Genomic DNA, 23,743 nt, shown 5'->3' with positions numbered 1-23,743 from the left:
TGCATGTTTTTAACAAAGAGTTCATATTTTTTTGAGTTATCACTATTGTTTGATGTATTTTCATATCCTTTCCTTTTTCTGAGTAGCGGATAAACGGATAGAGGTATTGTTGAATTCACGAGTCTCTGACAGGAAATTTAAAATAAATAGTGAGTAATACACTTTTCTTATCATAAAAAGTAATATATAAATATTCTCGCAAAACCCTAAAAAACTATATTGCTCTCTTTGTAAGGATCTGAAGAAAACATAGAATACTAAATGGTTTATCATTGTCAAATTTAACATTGGGATATGTCCTATCACGTTCTGTTATGACGTACAGCTTTGTACCGTAATCGAATTGTTTTTCCTCGCTAATAAACTTTAAATCAGCAAAGTATTAGTGACAGTTAGTGACAATGTTTCAAAACGCTTACTTTTTATATAGACTTTTTATCTTTAGCTATTACCTATTCACGCCATTTCAGACGTGTTGCTGGTATTAAAGTACAAATTATATGGACCTTGTTTGTTCCTTTGCAATACTCACAAATATTCATCCTTCAATGGTTATATTTATGTAGTGTTAATCATAACTACATTACTGAAGTTGGTGTTCTCACTTTTACAGTCCGGCCAATCCAACATTTTATCGCAAGGAGGGTTCTGATGTGGTTAAGGTGTAAGTCTAATTTTTCGATTTTTCCGTTATTAATGACAGCAATTGAGATTGAGAAGACGATACTGAGATCGGTTTTGAATGAACTGCCGTTAGCGCTCATCAAACGTCTTGATATTACAGGACATCATCGAGTTTAAGTTGAAAGTACAAAAGACCTTAAATAAAAATTAGAGATATATCAACTTACCGTTTACAACTACTCAAGTTATATTTCAAACTAGTTTTGGATTAGCAACATAGCTGTAAGCATGGAGCATTGGATAATTAAAAAAGTGCTTGATTGTCATTCTCACACTTATTTCTAGTTGGTGGCCTAAAAGGAGACCCACACTTCACAACTTTCGATGGACATCGCTACGACTTCCAAGGCCTCTGTTGGTACACTCTTGTCAAAGACTGCAGCAGTGTTCCTGATTTCGACGTCAAGGGTCGATTCGAAGAACGGTACATCGATCCTGAAGTCAAAACTAGGACTGTGGAAGTCATGATAACTGTTGGTACAGAGACGATAAACCTCAAAGAAGATGACAGCATCTACGTAAGTGTGTGAACTCAGTTGTCTGCAAAGAAGTTACAAATGGTAATGCCATTTTCACAATTCACGGTTTTACTCGTACAGGCGTTTTGTGTTATCTGCCCTTTTTATCGCAAATTTTGTTATGGTGATGAAAGCGATGTTGTACGTTATCATATTCCCGTGTAATGATAATTACACAGACCTTTCAAATCGTGATGTACCATGCTAGATGATCATCAGTTATCTCAAGACGATTGAAAAAGGTGAAACCAGTAAAATGAAATTTAAAGTGACAAGAAACACAAATATAAAATCTCACACTATAACCAGTATCCAACCATATACTATTGTTTAATTTGGATGGGTATCATGACAGGGTTTCCACTAGGATATCTGACTGGGCAGAATTTGAAAGTACACGGGAAGAACGCGTGAGAGGCTGGGCTGGGGGAAATTGTCTGAGGGAGTGTCCTCTAGCTGGCCTGGAAAATTTTGAAAAGTTATTGTGTGCAATGGTGCAGTGTGGTGCAAACTGAAAGGTATCTTTAATTTGCTATTGTACTAAGTACAACTGTTAGGTCATCCCAAGGGGAGAGACCACGAGAGGGGGTCCCCCTCTCGCATCGTAAATTTTGATAAATTGATGAGTATAATGGTGCAATATGAGAGATGTTTCAATTTTATTTTGTACCAAAAATTGAGTAACCCCTTCTTCGCCTTCACATTTTGATCAATCCCCCTTTGAAGTTTTACATTTTTGATTGATCCCCTTCACATTCCTCTATCTCCCAAGGCCGGAAATAATGAATGCTCTCATATTGCAATATAACATTCTTTTTGTGAACGTATGTTTCCATTGTAACCAGTTTATGCGATCAAAATTACATCACGTTTTTCTTATATTGGTGAATAGAACTTGGATTTTTATCAAAATTACAGCGTAAGGTACTTGATATCGGTGATTGCAAATGTAGGATCTAATTTTTGATAACCCGTCTCATTGGAAAAGGTTTCTGCCATCAAATTTAAAATGCTCTTCAAATGACACTATCAATGTTGTGCGCATTCATTAAACCGATACTAACAACAAAATGGCAGTTGGACTTGCCAAACATGGTATTCATCTTTGTGGTCATATATTTCCATGGAAACTGCTTTAGTCATCGAATAGACATTTGCTTAAGACAAGTATTATGCAAAAATTCATAAATCTTATCTTAAAAATGTACTTAGATTTATTAATTACAATATTAAAAATCAAGTTAAGCAATAAAGCGCACCCAGCGATATATCCAGCCGCGGTATATCGCCAATATACCACGGTTCTTTTCGTGTCTCGACCAATCAGATTGCTGTATTTGCACCATCAATATACTGGTATGATATAATTTATGGTTTTGTATTACATTTTTGCTATCAATATCAGTAAACAAATGTTTCCAATTTAACCTGAAATTGGAAAAGTGCAAACGTTTGGTCGTGCTATTTTCAAACAGCAAAGGGAGTGTCACAAGATTTTCAAAACATCCCATGCTGTTTCAGTTTACAAAAAATTCCAATAAATAATGGTGATTCTCCATGTGTTTTCATTCCCTGAAGTCATTAAATGATGGTGGGAATACAACAACATGTGTTTTCTGTACATATTGTCTTGCGTCCTGTCTTGGCAAGTCTATCAAAGCTTGTACAATACCTTTTACCAGCAGAGTGGCAATGCCAAGTTCTTGGAATGCCATGGCTTTAGTTAAGTGCAGGGTATGAGACACGGCTTCGCATATATTTTACACGGTGACCCATATAGAAACACAAAACATATTGTATACAACAAGAGTTAATCTTATTCCATGTTGGATCTGTATCAAAGTAAGATCTCATTAGCTTAATAGGTTAATACAAAGTATTTCCAGTAGTAATAGTTATAACCTTATAAAATTTGGGCAGTGTTTACTAATATGGCTAAGCCTATACATTATACCTTGGGCTCTCTTTGCACTTTACATAGATTATATTTGGTACATGATGTATGTGTATCAAAGGTCTATTTAGGATGATACCCATATTGCACTATATTATATGATGAGCCTGTATCAATGTAATATCCATTTTGGATGATACATTTGGGTGATACATTAAGTGCAGTATATTTTATCTCCGAATACAGATTGTACCTATATGGAAAGCTATTAACCTAGTGATGGGAGGTCTACAATGGTTACAACCCAAGCGAGTAAGCAACGTAGAGTCACATGGTTACGCGTTCCGTACGCATAACGTTTTGCACAGATTCGTATTAACGTACACAGTCGTTTGATCTCGCGATTTTCCGGCTAACCATCAGTCTACTACGTGGCCATCTTCTACTTCTTTGTATTCTAACAAAATGCTTCGCAGTACAGTGCTGAATGAAAGCTCTTGATTGTGCTGTAGCAGTGTTTGTGTATGGTTGCATTTACAAGCACCTCTAAGAGGGTTGACGTGGAAGACCTGAAAATATCAAGGGTATGTTGGGGGTCTCTAGGGGGACTTGAAACAAAAGTGTCTCTGATTAATAAGAAAAATCATTAAAGTTTTGAATGGTTTTATTCTGTCCCTGAAGCGCGATGAAAAGTCAGCATTATTGTTTAAAATTGAATTCAAATCCAGATTAGAATTCATTTGTTATCAAGAAAAATCATTAAAGGCTTTACACTTGCATATACAGAGTATTTGTAAAACAGAATTTTGTTTTTCTAGCACGCTGTGGGAGTAGAATGTGAAACTGCAATCGATACACTGCAAAACAAAAATACGTACAACTATATTCCTTAGTTTCATACAAATATTTTAATTGTGTCCAGTTTTCTTGGCAGGTGAGGGAAGTCATCCTGTTTTCAAACCTTTCCTATGTGACCGTATGTTTACCTTCATTTTTAGTTTGGCTTGAAATTGTACTGAAAACACTATTATTGATTATATAGAAAGTTATTACGACCTAGAAGTCAATATTTAATAACACTTCAGTATATACAATCATATATAAATATATACTTATATATTACAAATATAGCAAGCTTTGTCGGGAAAATTTTAGTAATTTACATTTAGACAACCGTAAGAAATGAAATTCTACTTTTGGTTGAAATTTCAATAAACACGTTTGGAACTAATTTGGGATGATTGGATGGCGAAGTAATGCCGATTTAATCTACAAACGTAACCTCATCTGCTTTTCATTTTACGTTACGCACTTGTTTTTATAAGTAAATTGTAATATTGCAACATTCAACTATATGGCACCTAACACTTTTGAATAAATTTGAAAAATATGAAGATCCAATTATCCCAAATTAGTTTGCTTCGGCTGTTTAATTATTTGACGGGTCAACAGGCCTAAAACCCTAATAACAGACTCCAAGAAAATAAAGACAAACAAACAAACAGCCAGCCAAACAAGCAAACAGTACAATATCAACAAACATACAGTATGTACAGAATGAATGCAGAGAATGGACCCGAAGAATAAAAATATCTGATCATTAGGTAAAAAATATCCACAGAAATGTGTAGTGGACCTTGGGATAAAAGCATATTTTCTAAGATTCAACTTTAAACGTGGAACTTGAAATAAAGACGGGGCCCTGAAGCGTCTGAGTCGTGTATAAATTGGCAATTGATATGAAAAGTAGAGACAAGAAGATCTCCCTGAAACTATTCCATTTAAAAAAGTCAAATTTAAAAGCTTCTGCCGAAGCGAGAGAGAAGGAAGATTAAAATGCACACAGGACTTCTGTAATCACTATTATACCATCCAATAAACTTCAGACACATATTTTTCAGACAACGTTTTGAACTTTCTCTACATGGTCACTCAAATATTGACAGTTTGAAGACCATATCACAGAGCAGTACTATAATCTGCTTCTTGCTAAAGATACATACAAGGATGTCAAAGCTCTCGGAGAAGAAAATGTATGACAGGATCTTTTTATCAAGCGTAGCGTTATGGAAGCTCGTTTATACATTTCTTCAATATGCGTTTGAAATGATAGATCAGAAACTAATATAATACCCAAGTCTCTGATCTCAGACACTCTCTTTAACAGACTTCCATCGATAGAATTATCGTACAAAATAACATTTCTCTTGTTGGTGAAGGAAATAACATTTGCTTTCAAAATATTAAGGTTAAGCTTCCACAAAGTACACCAATTAACAACCCTCAACAAATCCTCATGTAACAGAGTACAATCGCCCATGGAGTGAATTTCGCGAAATAATTTAGAGTCGTCAGCATACATACTGATGAGACTGAAGAAGGACATTCGGAAGGTCGTTAATGTATTGGGGAAAATCAGGGGTCCTAAAATTGAATCCCGAGGCACCCCTGATGGGACATGGGTGGTGAAGGACGATTTACCATGAACAATAACATTTTGATATCTGTCTGTAAGATAAGAAGTAAAACGTTTGAGACGTGGACCACACAGATCGAAAGAACTGAGCTTGTGAGAGAGCAGCTTGTGGTTGTCAGTGTCAAAGGCCTTAGCAAAGTCAATATAAATGCCTTCGACTTGCTTCTTGGAGTCAAGAGAATTAGAAAGAAAATCAACATATGAAATTAAATTAGTTGCAGTCGATCGACCCTTAACAAAACCGTGTTGAAATTCAGTCACTTAGCTTTCAACAAAAGGGTACACATTATTGTGAAGAATACGTTCAAAAACTATCCCCATTAGTGGCAAAAGTGAAAGCGAGCAATATTTTTGACCAGACAGATGTTTATTACCACCCTTGAACACAGGTATAACATTAGCGTGTTTAAACTTGTTAGGACAAATTCGCGAGTTTGTTAGATTGTTAGATAAACAACAGGAAAACGGGAGATTTTACTCAATGTTAGTTAACTAGAAGGAATTTTGATTTTTAGCATTGAAAATAGTGTAAATATTATATGCGAAACTGCAACAGCATTTGATAAGAACGTTTAGTCCTTTGGTTGAAGGACAGATATAAGGTCAATGTCCTCTGCATACAAAAGATGTGCACATTTTCCCGCAAAGAATCATCCAATTGTGGTAGAGTCCAGCTGATTACTAAGATTATCAGTACACACTGCGAAAACCAGGGTGAAAGTATGCCTCCCTGCCTAACACCATTATTCACCGAAAAAGGGTCAGATAATATATGGCCCCATCGAATACGAAACTCCTTGTGCCTGTACCAGTACATCATCAACCTGACTATATACATTGGAACTGATCTGCTGATCAGTTTATGGAATAATTTCCAATGACTGATTCTATCGAATGCTTTAGTGTCATCAAGAAAGAACAGGACCACAGGACTGTTATGCCGGTTATGAAAATCAATAACTCCTTGCAAAAGGAAAATACATATGTCTATTGTGTGGCCTTCTTTGAAGCCGAGCTGATGGTCACTTGTGCTGAGATGGCGCTTACACCTTTCTAAGACGATAATTTCATACACATAGTAATTGAAATAGTTCGATAATTGTTTGAATCAGTAGATTTCTTTTCCTTGACAAGCGGGACCAATGTATTGTCCTGCAATCGAGACGGCAAAAACCCATGCACTTGTATGGAGGATAGAGGAATTGACAAAAGCGAAGTCAAACGACAGTGCGCGTATTTAATGCGTTCTGAGGCGACGGCATCTGGTCCAACAGCTTTGCCAACAGTGAGAATGTCAATGGCCCGGGTACCCTCAGGTGTGACCATTATTTCGTTGGTTAAGCTAACATTAGACACACTCGTTTGTACAAAGAATTCACTTTTGTTATTTGAGACAGATGACAATAGCCCGGCAAAGTGCTCACGCCATATGTTAGCTATATTTTCAGATTTTGATACCCATTACATCCTCCAACTGACAATGATAATGTGACTTTTAATAAGAAGCCGCGTATTTCCAAAACTGTTCATTGTCTTTCCGGACAAAAGCATCTAAAATGCGATCGACCCGAACTTGATCCTCATTTTGGCTGCAATACTTCAAAACATACTTTAATTTTGCATTCATTTCCATCATGACATCAAACATTGGCCCACATCATGGTTTCTAATTATCACGCCATAAAATAAATACATCCCGAGCTAAGGTCTGATAATCCTTCATATACTGATTCCAACCACTGCAGGAACCCTTTATTATTACCCTGTATTTCGACGGCAAACTTTCGGCAGCAGCGCAAGCCGTAAGGCTTCCACAATATTATAATATAAATCATCTATAGCGGAAATATGAGAAGCATTTTTACAATGTACATCATAGCATGCAAAAGCTATCAAGTTTGTTTCCTGTTAAGGGAGCGTTCAGTTATTATGGCAGGGGTGGGCCGGCAAATTCTTCCTAAGCATCAGTCAAAATAAGTGAACCCCCCTACCCATTGCACAAAAAAATTGATGACTCTCCCCCTTTTAAGATGACAAAAATTTCATGACACCCCCCATTGCTTGAGTAAAAGCTGCACACACAAAGACCTCTGGATGGGGGGGGGGAGGGGCGATAGAATCCCTCCCCCTAAAAAAGATTCTCAGATTTTTTCAAATGACCCCCTTGCGAACTCACCAGGTGTAAATGTCAAATTTCCCCTTCTGACTTGCTATAATTTTGAAATTACTCCACAAAGGGATTGGACAGAAATTACGGGTGGATTGTGTACAAAATTTTGATATTTGGATTTAATTGATAATCAGCTGTTGATAATGTTGATTCACTATATATGGTAGTCTATGAGAAAACTATGTAATACATTTTCAATACAAAACTATATCTATGCATTTATAGATATTTTATAATTGACATAAGTGTATTTAATTGGAATGGGGTTGTTACAAAATTGTCACTGTATAATGCATTTCATCACCAATCTTGCCTGAATTACACAAAGTACAAATATTACAAATATTATTTGGTAACGGTTGGAAATAGGAAGTTTGTGGCTACCACAGCAAAATTTAGTGAGATTAATTCTGTCAGTTGCGTTGAGCTTAGATAGGTAGTATTCAAAGATAAGATAGTTTGTACATAAAGTATTGATTTGGACTTCGCTCTACCTATTTTGAATGCTAATATCTTTCATTCGCAACTCCAAACTGTGTTTCAACCATTTCTTGTGCCTTCAATAATTTTTGCTCGGTTTTCTCTACAAAGGTTGTCTTTTGAAGCGAACTCCAAAGTTTTGCATGGATTGAACGCCCGCAGGGGTGACCAGGGCCCATTTTAGACCTAAAATTTTGTAATTTAGGACCCCGTTTTAGACCTTTATGACCTTTGACCCAGCTCAAAAGTCACTGTATCAAAATTTGCAAAACGACATAGAGTAAAAAACAAGCATTTGCATGACCGAGTTTGCGGTAAAGCCTACCACTGTACCGCATTTAGGGCTATGATTTCCCCCCCAAAAATTCTGCACATTTCCTTCAGTGTAACTTCAAAAAAATCACCCACACATCCAAGCAAAGACAGACAGGACACAGCATTGGCGGCAAAGGCAAGGTGCCCAGTTATTGCGAGACGGCAACTTTGCAGTCTGAACATGGCCAAACGCATGCGTGACAACGCATTCGTGTGTAATTATAGACATCATGCCTTTATCACATCTGATAATGCTATGTTTTTCTGTGGCACACAGGTGAATGGTAAACCACTGATCAGTAACGATCAATTGAAGAACATGAAATTGATCAAAGAAGACGATGAAATCATTGTCACACTCCCTGGCTTGCAAGCAACATGGTCAGGACCAAATCACGCAATGTCCGCTACTATTACTGAACCTTTGAAAAAAGGGCTGGTGTGTGGTCTCCTTGGCAACGCAGACGGAGATCCTGATAATGACTTCAAGAAATTCGATGGTTACCGAACAGATAACGTCGACGACTTTGCTAACAGTTGGAAGGTCTCCTCCATGACGTAAGTATATTTTGATTAGGAAGATGTTTTTCGCACCACTGCGGTCACGTGCGGAAAAGGGAATTAAATTTCTTATTAGCACCCCAGCGGTGCGGATAAGGAATAAAAATTTCTTATTCGCACTGCAGCGGTGCGAATAAGCAATCTTAATTTTTAGTACTTTGTGCCCTGTGGGCACAAGGTACTAATGTGATGGCGCGGCCCAATATGCCCAACATAGTGGGCCGTATGCTGTGGATGCAGGTATCTCAGAAACGCTTCAGTAACTTTTTCTGAAATTTGGTCTGGTGGTCACTTGGGCATGTATCTCGAACGGTCTTTTTTCTTTTTTTGATTGAATCATTGTAAAGTCACTTTTTTAGCTTTTTTGTGAAAACCACTATTTTCAATTTTCCCTCAAAACCACTGATTTGATTATTGTGATGTTTGGCATGGGTGTTCGTATAGTTGAAATGCCGTCAGAAATGTTCAAAATTTGGTGATACATGCCTTGTATTATTTTTAAACAATATTTTTATCCATTTTTATTTTATATTTACTTGATTTTGACTCGCTTTCGTTAAAGCTACCGTCTGCGCATGCGCACAACTTTAGGAAAAAATCTGAGTCTGATCGAATCGGACACCATCTTGTTTCTCGGTCTGGGCACATTTTTTACGTTGTGAACGTTTCACTGTGTATTTCAATATGTTCTATAGTTATGAAGTTGACAGTGATGCACTTTTGCGGCTGTCGTGTATTTTTTGGTACGAAAGGCGCCTTTTATCGACTGAAGAATGATGGCCTCCGTAGGCGATAAACACCGGTACCGGCAGGCATATCAGTTCTACTGAGGAAGTAATCCACTGGCCCGTACAGGTCAGGGACTCACTTAGGGGAGAACCACTTGATTTCGGGGGGGGGGGTATGGAGGATTTTGAGAAAAAAAATGTCACCAGGTGAAATAAAAGAAAAAATTAAGCCTGTAATGGCTTGAGAAAAAAAATACTCATAACAGACAGAAATAAAAAAGGAACTGTCACAATGCAGTTGAAAAGAGCAAAATTTTGGAAACTTCATTCTCATGTATTGTTTGCTAGCATGCTGCCACAGGCAGCGCAAATGTTTTTACCACAAGAAATTCTTATGTTTTTTTTCCAGCACTTATGATATAAGCATTCACTACTTTACACCTCAGTGCACTATATGTTTTCCTTCCCTTTTCTGACCCAAGAAATCATATTTCAGGATTTCTGTTGCAATATCTCAATGGTACAGGCAATATCTATATGGGACTATCTGACTTCTGTAAATTGTGAAAATTTAAAACACAAGACAGGAGTCAATAAACTAGTGTTAAACCAATACATTATTCTCTCAATATGAATATGTTAGAAAGATTACAAGTTGAGAATGAAAAATTGAGAAACAACAAATATAATGAAATACAGTGTGTGAGCCTTGTTTCTCTGACCACAAAAGATAACATCTCCCCTGAGAACTTAAAAGAAATTGACTGTTTCAAAGAAAAGCAGGTATAGTACTGATCATTGTTGATTTGCCAAAAAAGTGTTCTATAATTTAAAGTTGTATATATACTAGACTTTCCATTTTGTTTTCATTTGTTGGAATGTAAAATGAATATATAAAACCATCCTGTGATATTTGAAACACTAGCTTAAATTTGAAAAATTGCACTGCTACTCCATTTGATAAAAAAAAATTGATGCAGGTCTGACAGTTAAAATAAAAAAATGCTGTCTCTCTGACCAAAAAAAAGTTCCCATACCCACTTTCTGCATACCCCCCGAAATCAAATGGGCCTCCCCTTAATATGCGCATGCGCATATGACAAGTTAGCGTTGTTTTGCAAGGATTTTAAAAAATCAAACCGACGCGATCTTGTTCTTCGGTCTTGTGCGAATTTTGACGTTTTAAAGTTTTTAGAGTTTATTTGATGATGTTTTGTAAATATGAAGTTCACAGTGATGGTACTTTTGCTGCTGTCATGTATTTTTTGGCACGAAACGCTCCTTTGATAGACTGAAGAATGATGGCCTCCGTACTCGGTACTCCCCAGTACCGGTGAATCCATTGCCTTAGCGAGGCAATCCCACCGGCGTCCCCTACTAATAGCTGGGTGAGAGCGAGGGAACGCTCTATCCTTCTACCTCCATGTCATAACAAACTAGCGTCGTTTTATGTTGATGTACTGTCCTTTCGACACAGCGATAACTTTTAGTTTTCTGTTGCCTATTTTGGGTAATTTCGACAGTTGTGCATTGATTTTGACATCATTGTTGACTTAATTCGATCGCTAAAGACAGTGTGTGCTTATGTTGACCGATTTACGCGCACTTCAGAATCACGGCATAATCCGACATGGTAATTTGGCATGATCATCAGATCATACATGATCCGAGATTGCACTTCAGCAAGGTCACGATAACTAATGTTGTTTGTTTCACTGTCGTTTAATACCTATATTTCCACTAAAAGACCATTAGAATTTCCTCCTGGCTACTTTGAAATCGTGCATTGGCATCACAGTCGTTTGGTGGGCTATTCAGCTCTGGGACTATATTCGCCCCTAGACGAGTGGACAGAAGCGAGAAACACCCCGAGGTGTTTCTCGCTTCTGTACACTCGTCTATGTGGCGAATAGTCCCAGAGCTGAATAGCCCACCAAACGACTGTGATTGGCATGCATGCAGTTGTCAACATCAATATGCTTGAATGTAGTAGACTCTTACTATGAATATATCGACTGTCACTGCATATTGCATATGTGTGCAAGTCACTCCATATCATATCAAAAAATGTAGTATTGCGACGTTTGAGCTGCCAGAAGCCAAAATTTACAGTTTATGAGAAAGTTATCTTACTTGTAAAACTCAGTTCTACTTGAACAAAATGCAAGCTATGTTGTATAACTATCGTGAATAACATAATATTTTGTACCTATCACCGTGTCAGAAAATCAGAAGGAAACAACCAGTCAGACAAACTGTGGTCAGGATGATACTGTCCTATTTTAATATTTGTCTCTCGGCACACACCAGATACTCATGACTGTGAAACAACATTTCCATATAATTGTATATTCAGTTTTTATATTTTGTTTGCTTTTCACCATATTGTATGTCCTTCCCTGCACCACATAATTCAAAATTAAATATTGTTTTAGCCTATACATACTTTAGGGGTAAGCTTATTTAGTCTCATACATTAAAGATGCACTGTTGACCTACAGAGTCCAAACTTTTTATCATTGTATTGTAGATAGGTGTACACTCCAAATACTAAGTACAAGTGTGGTGAGTGGCTTTTTAGTCAATGGCCCAAATTTATTTTCTATTTGATGGACAATAAATACATGTGTAATCAATGCCAACAATCCAGTTTAAGTAATTTGGTTTAGATTAGCCATTGTCCATAATATTACAATAGTTTGTGGCTAAATTTTCTCCCCTTGTGTATCATATAAGTTCACCGTTTCCTGTTTTAGAGATTGTTGATCCTATGGAGTCCCATCTCTTATTCTTAATTCACTTTCACACATATCAAGGTTGTTGATACTTAGAATCCACACTTGAACTTATGCTGGAGCAGTAACCAACCAGTTCAAATAACTTTCATTTATGTCCAAACAATTTGACTTTTTGCCAAATTTCACATTTATGGCAAATAATAAACAGTATGGAGGTACAAAGGACGTCGGTGCCCCCGGGCCCGATGTTTATTTGCACCACAGCGTTGTGGATAAATAATTTATTTATTTATTTATCTGTTTAATTATTTATTTATTTATTTATTTATTTATTAATTTATTAATTTATTTGTTTATTTATTTATTCGGAAATCCTACGGGATCAAGTCCCATTTACAGGTTCCTCGAAAGCTCAAAAGAAAACGGTTAAAAAACACTGAACAAGCCAGCACCACACACAAAGTATTCACAAAACTAAAATCAAGTGTAGGATACACACAGACAATAAAAACAAAGCAAACAAGTCAACAAGGCATCAAAATATAACATGTCTAATGTCAGACTTAAATGAATCATTAAAAATATCAATATTTTCATTATTACGAACCAATTCATTAAAATTGCTCATACATCTGTTGAGTGGAGAAAATTTAAAACATTGATACGGCTACGAGGTGGTCTGAATGTAGGACAGGTGCGTAAAAGTTTGCCAGGTGCATTAAAACACAGCTTTATTAAAACATCCGGGAAATTATAAAACCCAGTTTCACACTTGTGTAAAAACATAATATCAAGATAAGAGCGACGTTGCTCCAAAGTTGGTAAGTTATACATGGTACAGAGAGCTTTAACTGGTCAGCATCATATAAAATATGAGTTTTGAAACACAAATATTTTATGAATTTACGTTAAACATTTAGTTTCAAGTAATTCCATATCTGATTTTTGCCAAGGATTTCCAGACAACAGAACCATACTCGAGACAGCTCCTTACAAGAGAATTATAAAGAGATTTAAAAGTTTGAACCTGAGTAAAATTTTGAGAGCTTCGTTTTATAAAACCAAATACTCTAAAAGATTCATATACAGTAAAACAAATATGATCCGTAAAACTTAAGTCTGAGGTCAAAAGAACACATAAATCTTTATTTTTTTGCTGTCTTTTAAGAACGGTTTCTAAGATAGTCAAAAACAATTAAAACTCTCTTGTTGGTAAAATTGAGTATCCAAGATCGACACCAGATGGCGACTCTATCAACATCTTCTTGAAGTTTTAAACAATCTGAAATAGTTTTAATAGGTCAAAGGATTTTAGCGTCGTCTGCATATAAGAGACATTTTGAATCTATACAAACACCTGGTAAATCATTTACATAAATACTGAATAACAGTGGACCAAGTAGTGACCCCTGGGGTACACCCGATGATACTGGGCACCACTCAGAAAAGCGATTGTCAATAACTACTCTTTGTTAACGGTTACTTAATATGATTTTAACAACTGTAGAACTTGACTAGAAAAACCATAACGGTCTTATTTGTTAACTAACAGTCTATTATTAACAGAGTCAAAAGCGTTACAGAAGTCAATGTAATTGCTGTCAACTTCTAGTTTCTTGTCAAAACAGTTTGCAAGAAAATCGACATAGGTTACAAGATTGGTCTGAGTAGAGCGAGTCTTGATGAAGCCACGCTGTGAATTACATATATACTGTTTAACATGGTCAACTAAATCATCAAAGATCACTTTCTTAAATGTTTTGCTTATTAATGAGAGAAGTGGCACTGGTCTGGTTTGTGACATCACATTTTTTTACCACTTTTGAAAATTGGTACAATATGTGCTTGCTTAAACCGGCTTGGAAATGTACCTTTCTAATAACACGATAGGAACTAATTTGGGATAGGGCCCTCATTCGATTTTCATATTTTTAAAATTTCTCAAAAGTTTTAGGTGCTAGATAGTTGAATGTTGCAATAATAAACTTACTCATAAACACAAGTGTGTAAAGTAAAAAGAAAGGCAGGAGCGCTTACATTTGCGGATTTTAAAGACATTAGTTCACTATCCAATATTCCCAAATTAGTTCCAATCGTGTTTAAAATACCGGAGATGTTATCTGGACCCATCTGGTAAGGATCAAATGTATTGATATGTTTGAGAATGATGTCTACAGAAATATATACATTTCATAAGGCATCACTTGTGACATCATCAAAAGGTGGTACAGCTGTGGTTTGGTCAGACTGATTCTTATAACGCACAGAGTTAGGGACAGATTTTGATTTACATCTTGATTTTACATGTCCCCAGAAACAACATTTGAATCATACTCTTTGTATTTGATTCAACTTGCTTGTTTAAATTCTGCTCGAGCTTTAGACAATCCACAATAAGAAGTAATACCCCTCTTATAATTACAATAGGCAGCTTTCTTCTCCCGGAGCCAACAAATAAGATCACTGTCATAACAAAGAGGGAATTTTCGTTTGCCTGCATTGACTTTTGGGATGCAGTCATTGATTGCGGAAAACAGAGGATCATAAGGGAGCGTTCAGTTTTTACGGCCGGGGGGGGGGGCCGGCAAAATCTTGTCGCCGGTGTTCAAAAAAATATAGACCCCCCTGCATTTTTCGTGAAAAAAAGATGACCCCCCTTTGTCAGACGAAAAAAATTGATGACCCCCCCCTCCCGCTTAAAAATAACCAAAACCCATATGTCGAATTTACCCGCATGGTTTGGATTTGAACTCCGGTACGTGGCGCACTTTATTCGTGTAGCAGAGATGCCAGTGCACAAACTTCTCAGCCACATCCATTGAAACGTCTGTTTATTAGGACGACTGTAAGGCAATTTTTAACTTCATTTCCATAGACAACTCATGTCCATGGACATTGTATAAAGTGAACTTTATTGGAGTGGTTCGCCAAAGGCAGCCCTCCGGTTAAGAGGGTCATGGGCCATTACGTAAAGTCAACTTTATTCGCCGGTAAAGAGGGTCGATCATGGCTATTGCATAAAGTAGACTTTACTGGACAGGGCCGCTGAAGGCGCACGGCCATTAAGATTGCCGTGGGGTATTACATAAAGTCAATTAATTGGAGTGGGCCGCCGCAGGCGGCCCGCCGGTAAAGATGGTCGATCATGGCCATTGCATGAAGTACACCTAATTGGAGTAGGCCGCCAAAGGCGTCTGCCCGTTAAGAGGGTCATGGGTAATACATAATGTATATTTATTGTAGTGGGCCGCCGAAGGCGGCCCGCCGGTAAAGAGGGTCGATCATGGCAATGGCATTAAGTGAACTTTATTGTTGGTATTATGTTTTTGAAAATGTGGTGACCCCCCCTTTCCTACCAGTGAAAAAGCGATGACCCCCCCTTTGCGGATTCCAAAATTTTGATGACCCCCCCTGGATTTTGCCGGCCCCCCCGGCCGTAAAAACTGAACGGTACCTAAAACAGGTCGATGCAGTCATCAACATCTGTTTTGTCTTCTAGGATACACCAGGGTATACAAGCCAGTGTTTGATTTAAATGATTAAAATCAGCTTTCCTATAATTGTAGATAACTGTCAGATTTGAGGGGAGCACTGCTGCAACAAGTTGCAGTTAGTTCACTCACTATTGCCTTATGAATTGAGTTAACCATGGGCTCAACGCAATGTACTTCTATATTGTTGACCTTACAAAATGCAAGATTTAGAAAGTTGTTGTAACAGGTTCTGTCTTTAACACACTGAAAAAGTCCATGTTCAAAAATGAAGCTATTTAAAAACAACTCTGACCTGTTCGATGACCATGATACAGGTTCAATTATGTTATCTTCTGACAGAGACCATTCAATATCACGGAGATTAAAGTCCCCACAGGTAAGGACAATGTCAATTGGTCGGTTAGATTTGTAGACCAAATCTAATGACTTGTCAAGTTCGTTGATAACTGTGTTTGGTGAATCACTTGGATGGTAAATACTAGATATGTATACAGTCTGTCTTGGTAGCTTGATTTCCCTCCAAACAATGTCAGCTGATGTTTCAAATTCAGTACAGCGATGAGATGTAAGAATTGATTTCACCGCGATCAATACACCTCCACTATCCTGTTTCAGTGAAGGAGAGTCGATAATGTCTCTTCGGTAGATAGAGTATGTGTCAACATCAAGCAGCTCGAAGTCATAAATGATTGAATTACGCCATGTTTCAGTCAGGAGTAAAATGTCAAACGTCGCATCTGAGAAACTTGCATAAAAGTCTTGAAGCTTTAATAGTTTTAAGTCCCTGGGTAGTTTGATAAAAAACACTGAGCGGTTTCCTCACATATGATGTAGAAAAATTGGGGCGTCGTTGATTTAGTTTTTAATTGGGACCTGGGTTTGGAATTTCTGATTCGCACCGCAGCGGTTCGAATAAGGAATCTAATGTTTTTATTCGCACCGCAGCGTGTGTCTAGCTTGCATGTACCAAAGCTTGGCAATCGCTATTAATCCAGGTCCCCAAGTTCCCTCTTTACCCGATCCATAGTGCGTATTTCAGACGTAAAACTGCTTGTAGGGGTAATAGGATGCGCATTTGTACCATTGTTTGCGTCATGTATCCGATATAAAATTTATATAATCTATTTTATTATGAAAATGGTCTGAAGGCAGGCTCAATAGGTCCAGTCCATAACCTGGAGTAACCGGGGCCAAAATTATTTTGTCGGCGTCGTTGCCAGCATCGCATCACATATCACAGTGGTACAGTTGACGTCTCTGCAGTAGAGACGATACGTCTTTTTTTCTTACTTTTGATTTCACGATGTCTACACTAACCCCTATGGGAAAAGTGAGGTCTAGGCGATGTGAAGTTTAAAGGCATTCGCACAGAGATTGAGCAGCTACAATACTATTTTGTAAGCCCTCGGGCCGTGCGCGGGCTTGTTGCACTGTCTTGAAGTTATTCTGTCGTGTTGGCTGAGTAGCCGGCGAGCAGGGGGATTGGAAATAGGACTATATAGGGCCTGAGCGAATAGGGAAAGAAGGGAAGAGGGAAGGAAAAAGGTAGAGAGAGAGAGAGAGAGAGAGAGAGAGAGAGAGAGAGAGAGAGAGAGAGAGAGAGAGAGAAACAACAGAGGGGCATGGAAAAAAAAGTATCCGCTGAAGCAAACGTGGGGCCAGAAAAAAGCGCAACAGCGACCATTCCTGTGAATCCCGATTACTCAACACGCCACTCGGACTACATGTTACCAAAGATGCATCACAGAACATATTATATTAAACAGATATCGTTGTATGTTTGAAAGCTACAATGTTATTAATTGTATGTAATCCGCTCTCTGATTGGGTTTTAGCCCTACGGTGTGAATAAGAAATTTAGATTTCTTATTGGCACCGCTGTAGTGCGAATAGTCTTCCTTGTGTATATAAGAAAGAATAGTTCCTCTGACAGATTGGAGAAACTGCTTGCTTTTACTGGGATCGACCATGATATTTCGAATGCCTTTTTTAGATTTAATACAATACTTCAATAATTCTGTCATTTTAAGCATATGATTTGTGTCGGAAAGATTATAGTCCAGTCAAAATATGAAATGACCCACCACAAATTGCAACAGAAATTATTTTTTCACTACTCACCTCAGAAAAATCCATAGAAAAACATATCAAAAGTCTTCCAAAATCAAAGGAGTGGAAAAGTGCCTAATTTGCATAAATCCAAAATGGCCGCCCCGGTATTATAGGTTCAATGCTTTTTGCCACTTACTGCCCAGTATTGGTCCGATTTTGATAATTTTTTTTTATTTCCATGTACCTTGTACATTTTCATCATATTTTAGACATGTTTACAAAAATTATTGTTTTTATTTACAAGCAGGAACATAATTGTAAAACAATAGGATTCTCACACACTATGTCTTCTAATCAATACTTGTTTCATGATTTTATAAGATGCAAATGTCTGTAATGTTAAATAAATAAATAAATAAATAAGTAAATAAGTAAATAAATAAATATAAAAGGAGTGGAACAATGCCTAATTTGCATAAATCCAAAATGGCCGCCCCCGGTATTATGGAATCAACACTTATGACCACATATTGCGCGATATCAGTCCGATTTGGACAATATTTTTTTTATTTTCTCATAAATTGTACATTCTCTTCTTATTTCCAACATTTTAAGGGCATTTCCAATGTAGTTATTAATAAAATAGGCACACAAGTCTGAATTTCAGGGTTAAACAATGGTACACAAACACACTTCACCTTCCAATCAATACTGGTCTAATTTTGCAAGATGCTAACATATATGGTGTGAAATATATTGAAAGCAATCTCAGTATAATACAGAATATGTATCCATTTTGTTTTTGGCTGTTAAATTGCCAATAACCTATTCCCTATTTCACATTAAAAGCCACCGGCTGAACTTACGCATTTTTTAGAACATTCGTCCTATAAAAAGTTGGCGGTTTATTCATATCAAACACAGTCAACCTGGTTTGAAGTCTAGTTATATCTACGGTACACTGGTTGTCACCATAGTTGTGAAACTCAACATGAGGTTCAATACTAGCTGGTAATTGTAAAATTACCAGTTTCCCAAATGCTGTTTATTTTACCCAAATTGTAGATAAACAGCCGCCCCTGAATTGACAAAGTGTGTCAGCGCGGGAGAGCCGAGCAAAGGGAGAGGGGGTTAAAAGTCTCCTGGAAGATGTACAGATCACATGGGAATTAAATAGTATTGGTAGTAAAGGGAAAGCGACTCCACACATCGTTCATATTTGGGTTGCTTGCGTTTTGTGAATGATATTGTGTACAATATAAGTGTATATCATGTTTGGCTGTTTTATGTAAAATGTTGCTTAGCCATGGCGAGACGTACCCGTAATCTATGTGTCTTGTGTTAATCCGCACTGGCGCGGAGAGATGGCTGTGACACTATGATCCTTTGGCGCTACGTTTCGAAAACAGAGTTTTCTTCATCAGCCACTTAAAATTCATTTTTGATTGGTGAGCACAATTGATTGATTGTTAGATTTTTTAATTTGGTAATATTTTGTTCCAATCACGTTTGTTGTTCACAAGTAGGGAAGCTAGAATGTCTACAGTTTGATCTCGTTGTGTTTTTGTAGGTTCGTGTGACCCTGAGTTTGAGCTATTGTAGTTTTTGTTAAGTCTGGCGCTTATAAGTGTGTCACCTATATTTCTGTTCCTTCTAATAAATATATGCGATTATAGGTTGGTTTTGGAACAGTTTTTTAGTGTTTCGTCTTTTTCAAGTTCACTCCAGTTTTCTGTCAGGGCTTGCTTGATTTTTGTCTTTTCTATGAACGTGCTATATGTTGGTATTGTTGGTGGCGTTATTTCTGTCTTTTTGTTGTTCAAGCAGTCTTTTTCTGCTTTTATGATCTGTCTCTCTGATAATGCTTTCTATTTCATTTTTTGTAATGTCGGTCTTATAATTTTTCACTAAATTGTGTGACTTTTTGTGTAAAATCGATTTCGTTCTTACATGTTCTGATGTATCGTAATGATTCACCTTTGATCAGACCTTTGAATGTTGCTGCCGGAGGGCATAAGTTTCTTTGTAAGAACTGAAATGTATCCGTTGGCTTTGTGTGTGTGTTGATGTCGAGAATATTCTCTTTGTTGTATTGACGACCTTTGTAGATAGGTCTAAATATGTGATTTCTTGAGAGGAGCTTTCAAACGAAAAATTGAAAGCAGGATGCATTTTGTTGATGTTTGATATGAATTCATTGAGTTCGTGTTGTGTTCCGATGAAAATCAGAAAAACATCGTCAAGCCAGGTCGATATTTGTTGTTTGTGTTTCTGTATTATTCTCGTTTCTGTCTCATGAAATGTAATATCTGCTATTTCTGGAGAAGACGGGGAGCCCATCGAGCATCCCCATATTTACCAGTAGAATTCATCGTTGAATTCGAATGTGTTGTTTTTTTTTAAGATTACTTCCAGCAGAGCTATCATGTGTTTCGTTGGTGGTTGCTTGAGTATGTAACTGTTTGATGATCTTTCCTGATTTAATGCTCTGCCGATTGATTCAATTACCTCATCATGTGGTGTATCCGTGTACATGGAAATTACATCCAGTGTTACTGGTGTCGCTTTGGCCGGAACTTTGATTGTCTCAATTTTCCGTATAAAGTCTGTTGTCTTTGATGTATGTTGGTTCTTTCTTGACGGTTTGTTTGAGAAAATGGTCAGTGAATTCTGATGTGTGAAATGTTGGACTGGAGCATCCACTTATGGCCGTACTACGAACATAGCTCCTGGTGGCGGCACTTTGTGTATTTTCGGTAAAAGGTACCAAAGTGGCGTTCTTATTTTTCTATCGACTGGTTTCAAATATTCATATGTGTGATGGTCAATGTGTTTTTCATTGTATATTTCTGTTATGAGATTGTGTACCCGTATGTCTTCTATTGTATTTTTTGTGTCATCTGTTGCCAATTTTGTGTAGTATTGTTGATCGTTAAGTTGACATTCTCTTATGTAATCATCAGTGTTTAAAATTGCTGTCCCCCGTCCTTTATCAAACGGTTTGATGGTTATCTTCTTGTTTTTTGATAGCGTTTTGAACACTATTTGTTCTGCACCAGATGTTGTTTTTTGTGTTTCGAATAGGTGTGTTAACAATAGCCAATTTTGATGCTTCCAAATAATTTTCTAGTTTTGTGTTCTCGGTTGTACGTGGGATCCATTTCGAGTTCATTTTGACTGGGTGTTGTACGGTCTGTGTCTCATGATATATCGGAGTCTCATTTTCGGAATGTACATTTTATGTCCCCTAACAGGTGGATTCTGTTAGGACGATTTGTTGTGGGAATGAATTTTAAGCCTTTGCTAAGTACGTTGATTTCAATGTTGGTGAGTTTGTGTGTTGATTGGTTCTTAATGAATCTGAGTTGTTTGATGTAGTGCTCAATTTTGTTCTATTGTTAATTTTCGTTATTTTTGTCATTCTATGATTCTTGTTTATGTGTTTCCTTTTTTATGTTTGAATCTGGTCATACTAAGACACAATACAAAGCTCTCTCCGGCCATTCTGTCTCTCTCTAATCCGAACCTATCTCCAAGTGTTTACCCAAGAAAACTCTGTTTTCGAAACGTAGAGCCAAAATATCGTAGTGTCAAAGAAATCTCTCCGCTCCAGTGCGGATAAACATAAGACACGTAGATTACGGGTACGTCTCGCCATGGCTGAGCAACATTTTACACAAAACAGCCAAACATGATATACACTTATATTATACACAATATCACACACAAAACGCAAACAACCCAAATATGAAGTGGAGTTGCTTTCCCTTTACTAGCAAAGACGAACAACAACTGATGAATAATTTTGCTTTCTTGTCTTTCTTTCTTTCTTATTTATTTATTTATATATCTCTCTATTTATCTCTCTATTTATTTATTTATTTATTTATTTATTTATTTATTTCACATTACAGACGTTTGTATCATATAAAATAAAACAAGTATTGATTACAAGACATAGTGTGTGAGAATACTATTGTTTTACAGTAAAATTCGGACTAATGTTCCTGTTTTGTAAATAATAACGATGGAATTATTGTAAACATGTCTAAAATATGAAGGGAATGTACAAGGTATATGGAAATAAAAAAAATATTAAAATCGGACCAATATTGGGCAGTAAGCGGCCAAAAGCATTGAAACTATAATACCGGGGCGGCCATTTTGGATTTATGTAAATTAGGCGGTTTTCCACTCCTCGGATTTTGGAAGACTTTTGATATGTTTTTATATCGGTTTTTCTGAGATGAATGGTGAAAAAATAAATTCTGTTGCAATTTGTGGTGGGTTACCCCCTTTTTTGGCCTAAAATGACTGGACTATTATACATGTAAAACTATGTATGTCAGATACCGTACGGAAAATGGTCTCGCTCTTCTTGTCAAAGGATAAGCCTATACCTCCGTGAACAAATTTCTTTCCCCAATAAAATCGGCGCGAAACTGTATGAAATAGCCCTGATAGTAGCTTGGATGGAAATTTAAATGGACTGGGGCAGTGTCATTCGCGTTTCATGTTGATATACAATATGAGCTGTTCACAATCACGGACACTCAGAAGGCTGAGAAGCAGCTTTCTTGGTTTCACATCAGAACCAATAGATAATTGTGGTATGAATCCGCTGTTGGCAAGATTGTCTTACGCATGCACACTGATATTAGACGATTTTTTACAGTTTGTCTTCAATGAACAATTGGGTTGCGAAATGGTGCGACGACATCGATTGTCCATGTTGTTTGTTAATGTATAGACCGAGTCTATGATAATGGTGTGTGAATTTACTCAAACGAAAACTCAAACAGTGTGTGTACAAAATAAACAGAGAAAAGTACCAAAATCGGACTGACGCCATCTATTGTTTGACACACTGACGAATGACGCTGAAATCAATGTATAAAATTGATATAGCCCCTTGGAAAGACGGATAAATCTGCACTGTGCAATCTCTAACCCCGTATTTTATCAGAGTCCGAGTCTGAATAACTTGTGACGAGCGTCTGGGATTTATAGTTTGTTTATTCTATTTGTTTGTTTAGAATTCCAACAAGAGATATAACAGTTTAAAACCATATATATTCACAATAGTTTTACACACACCGTTTCTTTGAAAAACACCGGCCCTCCCTCCCTATAATTTCTGTCCAGTCCCTTACTGTAATAATCTCTACCCTCCATGTAGAATTCGTAAAGACACATATCACAGGTCACCACTTCATATGTATAGAAGTTGCCGTTGAAGCCATATTTATAAGTTTAGATGAATCGATATATTTGAGGCATTGTAGGGCGGTGGATAGGGAACTCATCTCACTGTCAGAGAATTGTGAGTTCGTGACCTGGCAAGTGAGTCCAGAGTAAAGGAATCACTAAGCTTATCGCAGGATGGTGAGTTCGAGACTCCAGCACGGTGTTGTGCCCTCGAGCAAGGCACTTTACTCCTCATTGCTCCATTTAGCAGTGGGTAATGGGTACCTCACCCTGTTATTGGGCTTTTGGCTGTAGGGTGAGTAATTAAATGAAATAAAAGTAAAACAATTAAGTAAAAATGCATCTGTTTCTAGCTTAACCTGCAGAAAGTAATCATGAAATCTAGCACGCGGCACATTGTGCTTGAATTCACCTTACTCTTAGAC

The 23,743-nt window shown here is 37.2% G+C and overlaps 1 protein-coding gene across 9 annotated transcripts in view; it reads left to right on the top strand.

Annotated features, from left to right (window-relative positions):
- Positions 1 to 23,743, top strand: part of LOC139134029 (BMP-binding endothelial regulator protein-like) — a 44,468-nt gene that overhangs the window by 18,975 nt on the left and 1,750 nt on the right. For 3 of the 9 annotated variants that reach the window (XM_070700870.1, XM_070700877.1, XM_070700871.1), the window contains 5 exons: positions 87 to 149; positions 614 to 664; positions 970 to 1,202; positions 3,343 to 3,408; positions 8,815 to 9,095. In XM_070700870.1, the coding sequence (XP_070556971.1) occupies positions 87 to 149; positions 614 to 664; positions 970 to 1,202; positions 3,343 to 3,408; positions 8,815 to 9,095 (694 nt within the window). The remainder of the gene's footprint in view (positions 1 to 86; positions 150 to 613; positions 665 to 969; positions 1,203 to 3,342; positions 3,409 to 8,814; positions 9,096 to 23,743) is intronic. The other 6 variants (XM_070700873.1, XM_070700875.1, XM_070700874.1 and 3 more) reach the window with 3 other exon arrangements.

The sequence above is a fragment of the Ptychodera flava genome, chromosome 5 (assembly GCF_041260155.1).
Source record: "Ptychodera flava strain L36383 chromosome 5, AS_Pfla_20210202, whole genome shotgun sequence".
Classification (NCBI taxonomy): Eukaryota; Metazoa; Hemichordata; class Enteropneusta; family Ptychoderidae; genus Ptychodera; species Ptychodera flava.
The sequence above is the reverse complement of the archived record's forward strand: the minus strand, read 5'-3'. Positions and strand labels throughout refer to the sequence as shown.